This window comes from Ursus americanus, chromosome 6, assembly GCF_024610735.1.
Source record: "Ursus americanus isolate L20-20 chromosome 6, mUrsAme1.1.p, whole genome shotgun sequence".
In the NCBI taxonomy this organism is placed as follows: Eukaryota; Metazoa; Chordata; class Mammalia; order Carnivora; family Ursidae; genus Ursus; species Ursus americanus.
Window position 1 is genome coordinate 82,443,146 of NC_142132.1, and position 19,080 is coordinate 82,462,225.

Below are 19,080 nucleotides of genomic sequence, written 5' to 3' on the forward strand. Positions count from 1 at the left end.
AGATCATTTAATGCAATTTGCAATAAAATATTTTAACATAAAGAGATAAACAAGAGTGTATTTCCCTTAGAGACTGTGAACTTCTGGAAGGTAGAGTCCACATCTGTTGCCTCCATCCAGAATCAAGTGTCTGGCTCGAGAGGAAGACCTCAATCAATGTCAACGAAGGAATGAAGAGCAAGGGAGCTTGTCAATGATGCAAGACATTAAATTGACTTTAATGAACTTAAGAGATGTTAAGAAAGGATCCTTCAGACATCTTGATGAACACAAGAAACAGGTGATGTCTTTACCTTCTTAAAAACATACATGCAGGAGGCAAAACCTTTCTGTGTGAGAATGGGCACACCTACTGGTAAATAAGTAGTTGACAGTTGGCAAGAGTGGGGGCGGGGTAAGAAAGAGTACAAGGTTCTTCTATTTCAGGCATTCCAACAAAGAAATTGCTAAAGAAGAGGCAGGAGAAAAACAGCTGGCAGGTAGACACATACACCTACACACACAGATACAAATTACTAAATCATTAACTATTGTCAATTGATGCTATTGGAAAATTCACAAATTCCATTCTAAATGCAACAAATTTATACTGGTACATCCGAAAGTACAACAAGAAGTTGGTTAATTTTATGAAAAACTATCATTATATAGGAACACAAAAGTACACGTACAACCCCCAAGAGAAAAGAGACAAAGGTAAATATTAATACTTTCATAGTTAGTGACTCTGAAATTCACTAAAATCATTTTTCCTGATTACCTGCAATTTAACTGGCTCAGGCAGTTTCATCTGGAGCAGGCCTTCCTTGGGCCTCTTACCCCCTTTGGCTTCTTCTTCACCAGCTCCTTCTGGTCTGGCATCTTCTGGGCTGGGCTCTTTCTCCAGCGCGTCTGTCTCCTCATCCAGAGTGGCGGCTTCCTTGAACACACTGGGCTCTATCAATCGCAAGATGTGTTTCAAGTCCTCATTGTGGAAGATCCCCATGATGAGCAGAGTATAGAAAAGCTTGATGAGAGGTACAAAGAGGAACTCAGTGGTCCCCCCAACGGGGTCCCGGGCATGAAGGCTGCCCTCTTTAACAGCTTCTGTCAACATCTGAATGGTTTTGGCCTTGAGGATGTCCAGCGGGAACTCTGGACTATACTGGTAACATTCATTGTTAACGCTTACAAAACTGGGGGAGGAAAACTGTATCCGTGGCCTAAGGGAGGTGCTGAGGCCAATCCCCGGGAGGCCATGTTTTTTGTTCTCATCAGGGAAAAGGGTGATGCTCTTGGTCTCCTCCGTCATGGGCACGATGAACTCACTGTTCATCATGAGCCTGGCCGTGGCGTAGGAGCTAAGGTGGATGTCGATCAGCAGGTCATAGTAGCCGGCGCGCAGCAAACCGGGCATGTACTTGTTCTCGATGGCGTAGAGCAGCTGAGGCTCATCCACGTGGCTGCACAAGGCATGTGCCACCCGGTGGTTCCCAAGAGCGCAGACGGCGGAGTAAAGGCGGAGAGTGTGATAGTGGAATTTTAGCAGCTCCTCCTGCTCTGTCAATTCCAGTATGTCGACAGATCTGTGGAAGGTTAAGCATGGAACATTTTTCACAATTCTGAATCAGAGGAGAAATCTGTGTACGTCATAAATTTCAAAAAGTTACGGAAACAGACACTTTAGTAGTTTTCTATGACATGTTTCATGATAGCATGGTGGTTTTTGTTTTGTTTTGTTTTTCTTCATCAGTATTACATAGGTTACAAGTTTTCCTCCACGTACATCTTATGTTGGAAATTTCCAACCGGTAGCACTTTGACCTTCTTCATCTTCCATCGTCCCAAGGTTTGGGGCACCTCTTTTCAATATAGTCTCCTCTGAATGTGGGGACTCCCTTTCTTTCAAAACATGAGCACTCCTTGGAAAATCCTGAATGTCCCTTTCCAACTAGGCTAAAATGGCTCAAGATGCCAGAAAATTCTGCCTTAGTCTATGCTGCCCGTGTCCCCGACCCATCATGAGCTATTAGCATGACCAGTCAGCAGTAAGTGAATGGAATGCTAATTCCTCTGACGTGAGTTACCTTCTCATACATCCCTCACAGCCCCACACGTGGACCAACGAAGCCCTGGTTTCCACCAAGTCTGTGCAGCTCAGGAAACAAATACTCTCTGTGACATTGCACTTGGGAAAGTTTCTAGTGGGAATCTGGTTACACTGGGCTCTTAATTCAGGTCATTTTGCTTCTACCACATACTATTTATTTCCAACACATAAAACCTTAAAAGTATGGCCAGAATATACCTAAAGTAAAGCTGTTCTTTTCAAAAGTCAATATTAAGAGCACATAATTCCTTTAGAGGTGCTAATTTTTTTACACTATTTATTTAAATTATTAAGATGGCTCATGGGTGATAATGTAGAGTTAAAAGTAGAAATTTGATATAGTCACAATAAGGGGAATGACTCATTCATCTAGGAAAGTGTCCTTGGTGAGACTGTAATATAAACTCATCAGAACATGGGCTATTATAGGATTTGTGTATTAATATTCATCCCACACTTAGCCTGGTACACAGTAGGTGCTGAGTAATTCTTTTTGATTATTTGCTGTTAAGCTCTGTCACTGTCCTTAGCTACTCTATCATCCTGTCCAAGCCCAGCTACTGTATCTATGGTGCCCGGCTCACACGTATTCCACTGAAAGCTTGGTGGTGCAGAATTATTCCAGACCACACTTCCCAAATCTCAGAATCAGAAGCTTTATGCATTAGAAACCCGAAGTGAATGATTACCACCAGGACTCCAGGAAACTACACAACCGTGGGGCCCAGCTGCTAGCACCCAATTCTTAGGAAGGTATAATTGAGCAGGCTTTCTCCCTCAAAGTATAGTGGACAATGATTCCCACATCTTAGCTGGGCCCCCCAGTCTCTCACGAAGACTGTTAGCCTGGCCAATGGTCAAATATAGAAAAACCTGTTCATTGTGGCAACACAGAACATCTGCATTCTAGGTTCTTACTGAAGAACAAAACTTCCACTACGGTCCAATCACTCTCAAATTGTCAGTTTCTAGAAACAACATCTAAGGACTCTACAATTTACATGTCGCTGCCACCTTTCAACTCGCTCCCCCCATTATGCACTTTATGGCACCCTGTTCCCTCCTTTAAAGCACCTCTCCTCCCTACTGGACCATGAAATCTTTTAAGGTGAAAGTAATGTCTGTTTTGTACACTGTTTACTATCCAGTGCCAAGGACACAGTGGGAACTAACACATACTTGTGGAATGAATGAATAAGAGAAGTCAGAAGGATTTACAGTCTACATCTCCTAACTTTACACTTAGGTCAAGGCAAACCAAAGCATACACCTTGACCAGTTTAATCTGTCTTTCCATGCCAACTCCCTGTAGCAATATTCATATGTTAATGAACTACGACTATAACTGGAGGATAGCAAAGGATATAACTCATTATTTTATCTGTTACAAGGGCAATACTGAATATAAAATAAAACACCTCCTTAGCACATGATATAGATTATACTGTCCTTTATAAATATTCTCCTTCTTCCTTCTTCCCTGTATGTGGAGTAATCTTCTCTGCCCTACTTACTTTGGGCTTGACTATAGGACTTGCTTGGGTCAATAAAACCCGAGTGAACATAACATCTGCCATAAGCAAGAAGTTCTCAGAGACCTCCAGTGTCTGATAACCATCTGGTACATCCACACTTGGCCATGGAAACTCTAGGTCTCAGACTGGAGCTGCCCCATCAGCTTGGGTCTCAGGGTAAAAAGGCACATGGACCACATGCATAGCCCATCCCAGCCTGGAGCAGACCTACAGTGGGCCATGAGCAAAAACTACATGTCTGTTTACAAGCCACTGAGATCTGGGGGTTGTTTTTGCAATAAAGGCTAATATAATACATTATACTCTAACAGTCCTCCATGTGGAAATATTTTTCATAAGTCAGTATCACTTTTTTCTTCATCAAATGTTACAGAGGGTCTGTTATGGATTGAGCATTGTGCAATGGTGATAACGATGGTTAACAATGGAAACACAATTCCTGCCCTAAGGGAGCTTACTGTCTAGTTGAGGAGGGAAACCTCAACCAAAAAATAGGTAAATTAAATTATGAACTGTGATATGTGACCTGAAGGAAAGAGAGGACTGACACACATCTAGGACAAACCCAAATTTGTAAATATTAATTATTTGCCATGTCATCAGGGCATGAGGAAAAGATTCTAACTCAACAACTAGTTGTAACATCCCTTTTGGAATCTGGATTTTGAAACTCATCAGATTTTTCTTTGACTTCTGGGAAGCCTGAAGCCACCATGGGACCAGACTTTACCAACCACACAAGTGACCATGTGCCAGTCACACCATGGGCTTTATCTTCCCGTCTTCACCTTCCTTGCAAATCTGACTCATATCCTGCATTTGTGTTTCATACATTTTGGAAGACGGAGTTGAATTCTTCATGGTCTATAGTAAGAGTTTAAATTATCCATCTATTTTTAAGCATTATACTATTTTTACAAAAAAAATTTATCCATCTAGTTACATATAAACTTATCACAGGTAATTAATATAAATCATAAATTACTATGGCAGGAGGATATGTTGGCTTTCTGATTATGGCATGCCAACATATTAAACTGCAGTCTTAAAATTCCCTGCTTAGTACAGTATCTTCCCTCACAAAGAAAACTCCCTTCCCAAATGTTACCTTTCTTTTTGTTATTGAGTTGTTGTTTTTTTAAATCATCAGATGCAATATTTCAGTACAACTTTTCATACATAAAATAAGTATGAAATTAAAATAAGATCTAATCATCCAAAGATGACATTATGAATGATACATCTTTATAATTATTTCACTTAAAATATGTAAATAAGTACTTATGCATGAAAAAGTTCATCTGGCCAGATTAATTTTTCTTTGTGGATTTCTTTTGTTTGAAATGTTTTTACTGAGATATAATTTACACACTATATAATTTACCTATTTAAAATATATTGTGTATACATGAAATATACACAATTCAGTAATTTTAGTATATTAATGGAGTTGTGCAAACAGAATCATAATTGAAGTTTAGAACATTCTCATTACCCCAAAGTAACCCAATACTCATTAGCAGCCGCTCCTCAAGTCCACTGACACCACCGCCCTAAGTAATTAACAACCTACTTTCTCTTCCTAAAGATAAACCTATTATGGGCTTTTCACGTAAATGGAATCCTACAATGTGTTTTCTGTAACTGGCTTCTTTAACTTGGTAGAGTATTTTTAAGGTTCATCCATTCTATACTATGTATAAGTACTTCATTCCTTTTTATTGCCAAATAATAGTGTATGGATATTGCACATTTTATTCATCAATGCATCAGTTGGCTTGTTCTCACATTTTGCCTATGAAAGTTCATGTACAATTTTTTGCATGGTCATATTTTCATTTCTCTTGAGTACATACCTAGGAGTGGACCTAATGGGTCATGTGGTAACTCTCATATTTCCATTTCTGAGGAAATGATAAATTGTTTTTCCAAACCACAGGTTAAAAAAGTAAAAGAAGGCCAAGCATTTCTAAATACATAAAAACAGACACAGCTCCTACAACCATTTTCAGATTAAAGACTTAAAACACCAGGATAACAAATATGTCTATCTTTGCATTGTTTTCATGCAATGTTTTTACTTAGTTTGTGACTGAACTTTTTAATGACATTTTGGGAAGGAAATCTTGGTCCAAAACTTAGCACCTTAGCTCTTTATTGATAATAAGTCTGCTAAAATGAAATCTCTCCAATTTAGTCAGCTATAGCATGGAAAAACAGAGAGTCATAAGCAAAGCTACCTTTGAATATTTATTGTACTTTATATCACTACTATCATTGCCTAGAATGCCTACAACCTTGTTTCCAAGGCCTCCATATCTTTTCACAATTTTCTTTCACGAATATCTTTTAGTCTCAGTTTTTCACATCTTTCAAATAAAGGGCTGAACTAAGTGATTTCTACGGTTCTGCCCCTAATATCTTATAATATCATATTTGATGACATCGCACAGCTGCTAAGCCTTAAGTCAGATTGCAGCTGTACTTGTCTGAATGTTTACCTGCTCTTAGTGTAGATAAAACAAGAGGAAAGGAACAATATCCTATGGCTCCTCCAAGGGCAGTATAATAATTTTGTTTCAGTAACAAATTGGTTGAGAAAGAGATTTCAACTTGGAATATGTGAAATCATATCTCCATTGCCCCAAGAAATTAGATATTTTGTAAGCTTTATTTTGTTTCCCCAGCAACACCCCCAAACCCCTGGCCAACAGTGTAATTCAAAGGGTCCCGATTGCACAGTAAAGGGCACGCAGGGCTGACCTGTTCTCCTCTGGGATATGAAGAGACATGAACTGCAGAGGATCCAAACACTGCACCAGCCAGCCTTGGCGCTCACTGATTCGAGAGACATCTACCTTCAAGAACTGGTTAGGCATCCTGCTCCATAGGACATGGGAAAGAAATTGCACGTGGAGACGCGGCGGACACTGTGGCACAGGGTTTTTGTGCTCGCTCTTGAATAATCCCGCCGACAGAGGCATCACATTCTAGGGGATGGGGGAGAGAAAAAGAATTCATTTATAACAATCCATGGGGCTAGTGAAGTCATGACCACAGTCCTGCACAGGAAAGAGATCCTGGAAGTAAGATACCCTTCACGTTCAGTCAATACAAGAAATAACAGAACTTGGATTGAATTGCTCCTGCAAGGACAAGAGAGAAAATATTATGAGAGAACTTATCTAAAACTGGTTTGGGGCTATTGCTTTCGTATACACTCTCTGGTTCACCGGGAATGCAATGGAATAAGTATAACCACAGAATCTTCACACTTCTTTAAAGGTTTTTTTTTTTTTAATTTTTACTTATTTGTCAGAGAGAGGGAGAGAGAGGCAGAGAGAGAGAGCACAAGCAGGGGGAGAGGCAGGCAGAGGGAGAAGCAGGCTCCCTGTTGAGCAAGGAGCCAGATGCGGGACTCAATCCCAGGACCCTGGGATTATGACCTGAGACGAAGGCAGCTGCTTAACCAACTGAGCCACCCAGGTGTCCCAGAATCTTCATACTTCTTTACCGAGCTGGGCCCTTGGTGAAATCCAGCAAGCCTTCAGGTTGCTTTTGGTGCCCAACTCCAGAAAGAGTTACCTCCACTGGCTCTCTCTCCTCATCTGTCCCGTCACCTACCTCCTCCTTCAACCACTCACCCACTCGCTGTCAGGTTTATCAGGCTTTAGTAGCCGGTGGTACACCAGAGACAGCTCAACAGATAAACGGGACCATCACACAAGGAAACAGAATTAATCGGACAGGAACATAATTTATTTGTCCTTCACCTTCCTCTACTTCCCATATGTATCATATTCAGCCTTCCTACTTCCTTCAATCTGGTCTCAGGGAAAGAGAGGTCTCTACTGTGCCAAAGCTTATTCATTCACTTATGACCTTGATACCACCTCTGCCTGCCTCTTAGGAGCCATATAGAAACAATGACCTCACCTTCCCCATTACCTTCACTGTCTCCGTCTCCTGTAAAGCCTTGTCTACTGCTCACGTTTAGATGGTCTCATCCCCAAGCTACTTTCCTATTCTCTTCCAATGGGGGGGGGGGAAGCCTAGCACTGCTTTAGGCACTGAATGAACAAAACACGCAAAAATCCCTCCTCTCCTCCAGCTTCCATTCTTTTTTTTTTTTAATTGGAGACCTAAAATAAACAAAGTCAGAAGGCAGATTCAAGAGTAGACCCAGGACGGAAGAACCAGAATGGAGGGCAGCAATAATAAACAGGGCAGTCAGAAGAGGGGGGTCACTGAGAAGGTGACATTTAAAGAAAGACCCAAAGAAGAAGAACCATGTGGACATGCAGCGGAAGAAATTTCCATGCAGAAGGGACGGTCAACACAAAGGATCCAAGGAGGAAGTCTGCCTGGCAATTCTGAGGAAGAGTTGGAGGCCAGGGTGGCTGGACTGGGGCGAAGAAGGGGAGAGCAGCAGGAGATGAAGTCAGGGAGGTAATAGAAGAGCAGACTGTTTAGACTTGAGAACCATCATGACACCTCGGATTTTTACGCTCAGGGAAAGAGGATTTCAAGCAGTGGAATGGCACAATCTGATTTCTATTTGAGAGCAGTGACAGTCACTCAGATTGTTTTGTGATGAACAGATGGGCAAGGAGGAATTCAGGAGACCCCATCAAGAGGCTACTGGAGGAACCTGATGAGGAATGATGGTGATGGAGGTCGGTGTGGTCATCAGAAGGGGCAATGGTGACAGGTTGCAGGCTGGGGATTTGCTGGCAGATGGAACTGGGATGCGGAATGTCAAGGAGAGAAGTCAAGGATGACCTCAAGGTTGTAGGCCTGAGCAAGTGGGTTTGCTATTAACTGACAGAAAGAGGACTGTAGATCAGACAGGTTAGGAGGAGGAGGTATGATGGTCCGCATTTCCCCTTTGGACATATTTAGACATATTTAATTTGAGATGTCTGTAAAACACCCAGGCGGAAATGTCAAATAGACCAACATATGAGTCAGAGTTCTAAGAAATGCCCACTTTCTTGGTTAAATTATACATACATACATACATACATATATATATAATTTATATATATACATGTATATATAAATATACATAATACATATATATACATATATACAATATACATTTTGTGTGTGTATGTGTGTGTGTGTATATGTATATATATATAAAACCATCCAAATTTGCTGTCTCTCATTTTTAATCCTGAATTGGCTATAATACAGCTTCATCCATCATTTTGCTGAAATTCTTCTGGCAAGGTCACGGAAGCCTTCCTAATGAATAAGAGTCATGGATTCCTTTAGTCCATATTATATTTGCCTTCCTGTGGCTGCTGAGAATCTCATTTTACAAAGGCAGAAACTGAGCTCACACAGTTGAAGGAACATGTCCAAGGTCACCAAGCCAGTCCTGTAAAACTGTCTACTGTATCCATCCTGATGTGTGCCTAGCATCTCAAATTTACAATTGCAAAATTCAATTCAGTTCCTTTTCCTGCATTTCGACAAGCTCTTCTGCTTGTTGTATTAGCATCCCTTAGTTGTCCAAACTAAAAAGATTATAATAATTTAATCCGTGATTCTTCATTCTCCTTGAGTACTTGAATCCAATTCAGCAACAAATCCTATCAATCCAATTATTTGTCACATTTTATTCATTTCTCCTTTACAGCATCTTCTCATTTATCATTCACTCTCCATTACAACTTCCACGGCTCTCATCATCTTGTCCCTTGCAGACAGTATCAAATCGGCAATTCCTCATTGTTCCTGCCTGTTCTCGCTCTTGAAAGAGCAGATACTTCTCCGTATTGCCACCGCCGCATGACTGCCAATATATTTTTCCAAAACAGGTTTGATTCTACTCCGGCCCCTGCTTCGAGTTTCCAATTGATCAACACTGTCTACATGATAGGTGCCAACTTCTTAGCATGGCATTCAAGGCCTTTCCAGCTTGGATTCAGTCTCCCTTCTATCCACATTAATCTCCAGCCACATACTAGAAGGCACCCTTGGTTAGAGTCGCATTGAATTCCTTAACCTCCAGCACTCTGACTCACATCCTTTTGCTTTCTTGTGCCCTCTGTCTAGTGGCCTCTCCTACTAAATATATTCTGAGATCTCTTATTCAACAGTTAAGAATCAACCCACATGTCCCCTCTTCTTTTAGCTTTACCTGATCCTCTCCCTCCAACCTCCAACCTCTTTGTTCTTCATTTGTTCCCGCAGTACCTACACCCGCCCTAGTCTAGCACTGACCATTACGTAGCACTCTTATGTCTTTAAGCCCATTTACTAGTTCACCTGAGTTCAACGATTATTGAACGGTATGTTATTTGGCACTTTTTTTCCATATAAGCCTAGTTTTATTGAATAATATATTTATGATAACCACAGAGAAACCCTTTTTTGTTCTTAACTATTTTAATGAATTAATAAATACTTTAAATCATCGCAGAAACCCTTTCTAATTAATTTCATTGCCCCCGTGACCTGAACATGGCTTTCCTTTCTTTTAAAGGGTCATTTATGTAAGTAATATCAGTACTAAAATAAATACTGAATTCATTTAAGAAGTAACTGCTATTCCCTAATAGAAAGACCCCAAATATAATATCAGCAATGAGTCTTTCTTACCTTTATTCTTCCCAACTCAAACTGGAAAACATTGGGACTTGTAGCTTGTGCAAACACTGCAGGAAATAATTTTGTACTTGGTTCCACCTTAAATAAACAAATGAATTTGGTTAAGATTAGTCAATGAAGGAACACAAAGATAGAATATTTTCTTTATAATGACTAAGGAACACTTTACAGAAGGGGACTGGACATTTGCATTCTCTCAGATAAATACCCTCGTTCGATAATGATTTGGACTATTGGCGTTATCATATGAACATTTTTGGAGGAATGTACTGTTTCCTCTGAAAGGCACTGTTATTATTCAAACAGAGGTAAACAGGGCAGAATTAAACTCATTTCTGTTTTCATTTCTTCTAATTTCTTTTAAGATTTTATTTATTTAATTGAGAGAGAGAGAGAAAAAAAGAGAGAGAGTGATCGCATGCAAGCAGGAGGGGCAGAGGGAGAAGGAGGGAGAGAGAATCCCAAGCAGACTAACTGCTGAGCTTGGAGCCCGAGCCAGGGCTGACCCCACAACCTTGAGATCATGACCTGAGCCGAAATCAAGACTCGAGGCTTAAGCAACTGAGCCATCCAGGCACCCCATTGTTCTCTTCTCATTCCTAATGTACTTTTTGATTTAAAATGTGTTTTCCTCTCATGGGGAGAAAAGGCTTTCTTTGTGGAAGCATGCCACCATCTCTGCCCACAGACCTGGTAGTATGTGCCCAGCTCCTTGCCGTTGGCGGTGAATGTAAGCAGCCCACTGGCGGCATCCACCACGCACCCGATCTCCAGGCCATTGTTGTTGCGTCCTTGCCCCGGGCTCATGCTCTCACCCGCACACACCATATAGCAGTTGCTGCGTTTGATGCTGAATTTCAAAAAAAAAAAACACATTTTCATCTTCGTACGACCACAGACACGACAGAAAGCATGTATATCTTGCAAACTAAACCTAAATTATGCTGCGCAAGCAACAAGCTCATGCTGTAATGGGAGAGGTGCACAATGGGCCCGATTCTGTGATTCTGAGCAAAACTCCATTGACTTCGTGGACATTCTGAATCAGGTCTTACACGTCTCTGAATTTGGCACCTAATGGACACAGGTCAACAAGTTGGAACCAAGTAAAAACTGACCTGCACCTTCCCTCCAAAAACTCAAACCAAACTGGACCTTTTTCTGAGGTTCAAAAAAGTTTAACTATTTAATAATCATCCAAATTTGCAATTTTCATTCTCATAGGGTTTGTTTTTTTGTTTTTTTTTTAAACCACTTGTTCAGGGACGAGAAGCATTCATTTCCAAACACTATCAAAGTCCTTAGGCAAATTCTATGTGAGCCATCAGTGAGTCACTATATTGAAAATTTGGGTAAAATGCCCCTTTGTGGACAATTCCCAGTGATCTGTTATGAGAGAAAGAATTAACTAGAATATGCATAAAATCAGTGATATTAACAACAAACCCTTGTTTCAACCTCACAGAAACCTTTATCAGAGATGGTAATAAACATAAGTGATGTGAGCTTGGCCTCCTTCCCTTTCTCTGTCACAACAGAGTGAATGTGTTCGTGAAACTAGCAAAAAAAGTCAAAGGCAGGCAAGTAGGAGGAAAAGAAAAAGGCTGAGATAAAGTCAGTTTTGGAAAAATCAAGTTGGCTCTGTTTCTTTGCACTCCTTCCATAAGATTTGACCACCCTTCCCTACCCTCTATTTCTTACGCTAAACTCCTCTCTCAGGTATCCCATCTCTCTGTTGGGTTATTTCCTTATACTGTTGCCATCTCTGAAAGTCAAATGTGTCCTGCAAGAATATTCCTGGAGACAGGTGGTTTGGGACCCCCATACTGATGTAAAGCCCGCTGGACTGGAGATTTTGGCTCGGCCCACTGTCTCATGGGCTCCAGTGTCACAACTGAAGGCAGGAGAGTGAGCTTCCAGTCACCACAGATGATGGTGCAGGATAGAAGAGAAGCAAGGTTATGGAGGACTTTCTCTATGAGACCTGTCACAGCAGATCAGAGAGGATGCATGGGCACAAAAGGTAGATGCAAATGGTCAGATCTTCTCTTGTCTTATTCTGCAAGGAAGATAGCCTTCTTCACTTTTTTGAAGGTTTGGTTTGAGTTTGGTTTTGTCTTACAAATGAAAAAGGATGGCACAGAAAGTGTAAGTGACTTACCCAAAGCCACACAGCGAGTCAATGGCAAAGCTGAGGAAAGAACCCACTACTCCTCAGTCTGAGTTCAAACGCGTCCACCTGGTCTCAACTACTAGCCCATATCGTCTTCACTTTCTTCTCCCCACCACATAAACCATTCCCAAGACAAATTTCAGACCACAGAGGTCTCACATTCACCCATCACTAATCCCTAAAACAAAGGCTAAGTACGGGTAACCCAAACTGTTAGTCACATACAGTGTCCCCTGAAGGAATAGATGATTATTACACAAAAAGGATGCACTGTTCTTACTTTATAATGTTTTTCACTTTTAATATACTTAGATTTCTTACTGGTTTGTAGGAGTAACAAAAAGGACACCGACATTAATGGTTTGATGATATTCCTCCTATCAATACAATATTATCCTGGACATGAAATCCAAGAGGGGAAAAAAAATACCTAGGTTTATCAACATTTTCATCAGATATCATTCATATACAAAGAAAATTGAGAAAAACTGACCTTTCATGTACTTTTCCCTTTTCATCTCCTAGAGTAACGGTTACTGTGCGAACTCTGTCCAAGTCAAAGCCTGTATCATATTGATGGAAATCTGATGTAATCCAGCCTACCCAGACGTTAGCAGGTTCTTGGCCAGGAAAGATTCTCACTGAGTAATAGTACTGTCAAGACAGTAAAAACAAGGGTTGGCAACGTAAGAAGAAACAAAACTTTGATATGCAATGTCTTTGAACTGCCTAAGACTGTATTTCTTTGTTTAAAATCATTTGGCCTAATTCAAATGTTATAGGTACAAAGAACTGACACTGTGAGATAGGTCTTAAAACAGAGCGAAGGCAAATTAAATCAGAAATAATGGGGAAAAGAGAAAAGAGTTTGTCGGAGCAAACATTCTAAGTGACTTGAAACTTTTTATACTCCTACGTATATGTTTTATGTACATCCATAACATACATACAAATGTATATGTACATATATAGTAACTTTACGTAAAAAATAATCCAACTAGGCAGGTAAGCTTCATATTCTTGAGGCTTACAGAAGCACACCGATCAATGCTGAGTTCTTATACCTGTCACCCATCTCTTTGAATATGCTGCACCTTTCCTATCGATAACATAATATTTTAACATCTTAACATCACTTTGACATAGTTCAGAACTAATAAGTGACAACCTAGCTCAAACATGGGGGCACTCTACGAGGGGCAGAACTACATATTTTTTCCCATTTGGCAATTGAGGAAAAGTTGTTTTGAAAACTGTAAATGGCAGATGGCAAAACACGACCTCCAACAAAATATTTTAAATCGTCTTCCTTTAGACATATCACTAAGATGAAAGAAATCATATGCACTTGGAAAAATTAAATGGAAATTAAAAATTTTCCAAGAAATGGGATAGCAAAATCAGGATTAAACATACCATTAGGATATTTTGCCTAACATAGTTCTCTTAGTACATAATACACATCAGAATATACCTATATTTTTCAAATTTTCAGTCCCCAAAATATAACTGAATACTTATTTTAAAATAAGCTGGCTAAATAGGATGAATGAAAACTGAACTCTTTGAAATGTAACACATAATAACTGACAAAGAGGAGTAAGCGACAAAAGCTGCCACCTCATACCGTGGACGTTTGCATCAAGTAATCGTAATCATCCCGATCATCTGCAAGCACGTCTTCAGTGAGTCTTGCAGAATGGCTTGTGCTGTAATCCGGCTTTGTTCTTCTAAGCAAAAATCTGAAACATATTACAGGACTGAGAATAAGCAACACTAAAATGTTCCGCCTCATTGGAACATAACATATAATCATCTTAGTAGAGTGGTTCAAAACCAGGGTGATTTTGCCCCCCCCCCCAGAGGACATCTGGTACTATCTGAAGACATCTTTGGTTGACACAGCTGGGGGTGTGTGCCATTGACATCTAGTGGGTGGGGGCCAGGGATGAACTGAACATCCTTCAGTTAACAGGTCAGACTGTCACAACAAGTAATTATCTGACCCAGAGCGTTGATCACGCCGAGGTTGAGAAATTACAACTTAGTGCAAAAAAAAGGATGCTAAAGTAACTTGCCTTCTTGTCTATAAAAAACTACTACTTAGAATACTCTTTAAGTTTCAACCAAGAACATAAACATAAATATCTTAAAAACTAACTCTTAGGAAAAAATACTTGTAAATTATATATCTGATAAGGGATTGATATCCAGAATATATAAAGAACTCCTACAACTCAACAACAAAGAAGCAAATAACCCAATTAAGAAAAAAGGGCAAGGAACCTGAAAAGATATTTATCCAAAGATGATCCACAAATGGCCTATAAGTATATGAAAAGATATTCCACATCGTTAAGAATCAGGGAAATGCAAATCAAAACCACAGCAGAGATATCACTTCACAGCCATTAGGATGACCATTTTCAAAAAATCAGAAAGCAATAAGAGTTGCTAAGAATGGGGAGAAATTGGAACCCTTGTGCACTGTTGGTGGGAATATAAAATTGTGCAACTGCTGTGGAAAATAGTAGGAAGATTCCTCAAAAACTTAGAACTAGCAACAATTCCACTTCTGGGTGTATATGCAGAATAACTTGAAGGAGGTTGAAAATAAATTTGCACACGCATGTTCACATCAGTACTATTCACAATAGCCAAGAGGCAGAATCAATCCAAATGTCCATCAGTGGATGGACGGGTAAACAAAATGTGTCTACGCTCAATGGGACAATATCCAGCCTTATGAAGGAAGAAAGTCTTGACACATGCAACAACATGGATGAACCTTGAGGACATTATTCTAAGTCAGTTAAGTCAATCACACACAGGAAAAAAAAAATACAGCATGATTCCACTTTATAAAGTGGCCAAATTCATAGAAAGAAAAAAATAGAACAGTGATTACCACAGGCTGGCAGGGAGGTGGAAAAGGAGAGTTGTTTAATGGGTACTGAGTTTTAATTTTGCAAGATGAAAAAGTTCTGGAGACCTGTCTCACAACAATGTGAATCTACCTCATGCTACTCAACAGTACACTTAAAAAATGGCTAAAATGGCAAATTTTGTTATGTGTTTATTACCACAATAAAGAAATGCCTTAAATAAGTAACTCTTGGGATAGATTCTGTCTGTGGTAACAAACGAGATGGCAAACAGATTGCTTTACTGTCCCCTGTTGAACTCTTTATACGTAGAGGAGGAGGAGGAAGAAGAAATTGACACTGGGAAATCCCTTGCTCTCTTCTGTCCCCCTCCCCACATAATAACTACACATTTACACTCATGTTGTATGTATCAGTGACCTTTGTTTCAGACGAGAGGGCTTCTCCTGAGCGTAATCTTTGTGGTTATTAAACTCTGGTTTTGTGGCTTCCTTGTCTTTGTCAACGCGATCTGGCACCAGATGGCCATGAGCCGTCTTCATTAGAACCTCAAAGTCGGAATCTGCATCGTAGTCCTCCAGATCATTCTTGGGCCCAAAGAGGCCAGCGCCTGGGAGTCCCCCGGCCACCGTCTTGGAGAACACTTCTGCGCACTCGATGGGCATGCTCAGGCGATAGAACATGATGTCCGTGCTGCTGTTCTGAGAACCGAAGGACTTCTGAGTCACCTTTAAACACGGAGAACTGTCGATGGTGCCGTCTATTCTGGTCACCTAGGAAATGATGACGTGAGAGGTCAAATGTGAATCAACACTGTCGACTGTCGACCTCCTGATTCTAAAAATCTCAAGCAGACATCATGTCTTTCAAACCCCAAACACAGCCCACACGTGGCATAATTTTGTAAATGACATGATTAAACACAGGGAGTACTACTGTGTTACAGACAGACTCATAGCTCTGCTCCTAATTCAAAAGACAGTTTGGGAAATTCATGTTACAAGTATATTTATTCAGATGGAGCCTAGAGTTGCCTATATAAAAAGAGAATTGATTATTGTTAATCGGTCTAATCAGGTACTCATAAAGTACGTAAAATCAGAAGCTAATGCTGCGCTTGGATTCCACTATTACGTAACACTATAGGGCCACCTTTTTAAGTAAGTGGTAATAATTGTCCAAGTGGGAATTGCCATGTATGAAGACATTCCACCCCTGGTTTTTGGCAGTGGTCTGAATTTCAAAGAAAAAGCAAACCTCGATATGCTCATGATTTGATGGGACCTGGAGAAACTGAGGAAGCCTCTTGCTTAGCCACATGGTAATATCCCTGTTTGTGTTAACAGCAAACGGTTCATAGCCCTCTTGTAAGCCACAGATGGTGAAATATTTCAAGGTGCTGACATCTTTTCCAAAGTTCATCCTGCCCACTTGAGCCACTCCAAGGCTACAGACAGGAATGAATCCTGGGAAGAAAAAAAAAATCAAATGTTCAGTATAATTCATATGATAGCCTGTTTGTATGGAATTTCCAAAAGCACTGCTCCAGAACTCTGGTCTTTGGGAGAGACGTTGGCATAAGGTAAAACAATATTTGGAGAAAAGAGACCACTGATGCTAAGTATTAAATGTAAGGGTCAGAAGACCAGGGTTTGATCGTAATTTACGGAACATGGCCCCTAGCTAAGACCCTTCTTTCACCCTGGAGTTCTGTAAAACGAGATTAGTGCTCAGCAGCCCCTGGTCCTCCAGGGATCTCAGGGTGGACAGTAACAGAAGGACGTCCCCATCCCACCGCCTCGTAGTTCAGGAATGCATGGGGCTCCGTCACAGAGGGAAGGTAAGAAGTCAATGCCAAAGTGTGTTGCTTTCCAGTCTAGAGTAAGCACTTGAAACTTGCAAGTACTAAGCCCAGCCTGAGCCACAGATTTCTTCACATATAACTGAAGGAAAAAGGATGAAAGGCAACGTTTTTAAAAGTTTGCATTCACTTATAGCTGCTTTGATCTTTGAGGAAAATTGTGCCCTTTTTTTTCTGGGGTACATTAGATCTAAGTATAGACAACATACGTAAATAAATAAATACTCAGAAGTAGTTGCTACAAATCCCACTGAAACTCCTCCATCTGTCCCCTTCCCTTTGACGTCACTGCCATTATAGGTTAAGGAGGGCAATTCACATCTGACCTAAATAATTATGATATGAAATCAAAGTATAAGTTAAAAGTAAACAAGAAACTAAACCAAAAGCAACGGCAATAAGCAATAGGGGCGAAAACCAAAATACTTCATCAGGTAATCTAACGTGTGGCAGGATTAGTAAATCTTTCCACTACTGAATAAAAAGGGGAAACTACATTAATTCTGTTCATTGTTTCTTTGAATTCTTTGGAATTCAAATTGTTTTTAGTAAGGGGCTAAGATGAAATGTTTCAGTATGGGGGGATGTGGAGGGATGTTTACATACTCTTCATTTCCTTCTAGAATATTTTACACAGAAATTCAAGTACTCAGCACAATAAACACAGTTGCTATTGGAATACGCACTACAGAGCAGAGGATCAAAAAAGCAGTGGATCCTAAGAAAAAGCTAGGAACCGTCTACCACTATGAGAGACACTTCTCCCCTTGCTGAAATTAGTGACAATAAGAGCAATATATAACCCTCAAAATGGCAGGAGACAGTAAAAATTACATCCTATAATTCATAATGATTTCACTCAGTTTGTATTCATGGCGATATATGCGCAGATAAATGGTTGTAGAACAGTGCTACCAACCGGGAAGCAAGAACACACCCAGCTGTGTTCAAGGAAGTGTGAATGATGAGTTTCTAGTTAAAACTAAAATCCACAGCTGTCTCTGCAGCTGTGATAGCTCTTGAAGCAGCAGTCAAGGGAAATTGTTTGAAATAAGTGTCCCCAAAGGAATCCACGGAAAGGACTGGATAAATACAATAGACCTGAGACAGCTTGAGCCACATTTGCACAAATTGGCAAATCGAACATCCATTTGACATAAACTAGGGGATACCAAGATAGAAACATCTCGGATCGTAAAGACTTATTTCTTGCTAGTCACTTTACGTGAAGAAGGATCCCTACTCTATAAATGAAGCTATAAATACCTGCATAGAGATCTTTGGGTATTTGTTATACTAATATTTGAGCTTATCTGTATGTCTGAAATATTTTCATTTAAAAAAAAAAAAAAACAAGTAACCTGGTTTGCACACAAAGAGTCACGTCCCAAACTGTTCGCTATGGCTGCATTTATGATCCCAGAGAATATTATCTGCACAATAAATATGTTTTTTCCTTGAGCTGTAATACTATTTAGTCTTTGAATCTGGTTTTCAAAGGTTCATTAATATACAGAAAAAATATTCGTAGTAAATATTATTTTATGAAAGAAAGATACAGCATATGATTTATTTTCAAACCTGGGAAAGCACTAGAAGTTTTTTTTTTAATTAAAAAAGTGACAAAATGGGGAAAAAAGTTACAGAATGGTGGTATTTTTAACACTCTTTGTTCTTTCTTTTTCTGCCTCTCGATTTAAATTTTCTTCACTGAATATGTAACTTACTATGAAAACAAGTGAGATCCTTTGTAAAAATAAACTATTCATTTAATAAACTGAAGAAGCAGAAAATACCTACATCTTTCTCATGCAGAAACATGAGTAGTGTGGGTATAAAACAGTCAAACAAGTTCAGCCTCTTGAAGATCAAGCTCTCAACGCTGCTGGATGGGCAGTGAGCTCAGTACCAGAAAT

The 19,080-nt window shown here is 39.9% G+C and overlaps 1 protein-coding gene across 3 annotated transcripts in view; it reads right to left on the reverse strand.

Moving 5' to 3' along the window:
• RYR2 (ryanodine receptor 2) overlaps positions 1 to 19,080 on the reverse strand; it is a 718,243-nt gene that overhangs the window by 207,159 nt on the left and 492,004 nt on the right. For all 3 annotated transcript variants that reach the window (XM_087863178.1, XM_087863177.1, XM_087863176.1), the window contains 8 exons: positions 16,561 to 16,769; positions 15,724 to 16,076; positions 14,046 to 14,160; positions 12,912 to 13,072; positions 10,936 to 11,095; positions 10,237 to 10,323; positions 6,388 to 6,614; positions 761 to 1,565 (listed from right to left, as the gene is read on the reverse strand). In XM_087863178.1, coding sequence (XP_087719304.1) covers positions 761 to 1,565; positions 6,388 to 6,614; positions 10,237 to 10,323; positions 10,936 to 11,095; positions 12,912 to 13,072; positions 14,046 to 14,160; positions 15,724 to 16,076; positions 16,561 to 16,769 — 2,117 coding nt within the window. The remainder of the gene's footprint in view (positions 1 to 760; positions 1,566 to 6,387; positions 6,615 to 10,236; positions 10,324 to 10,935; positions 11,096 to 12,911; positions 13,073 to 14,045; positions 14,161 to 15,723; positions 16,077 to 16,560; positions 16,770 to 19,080) is intronic.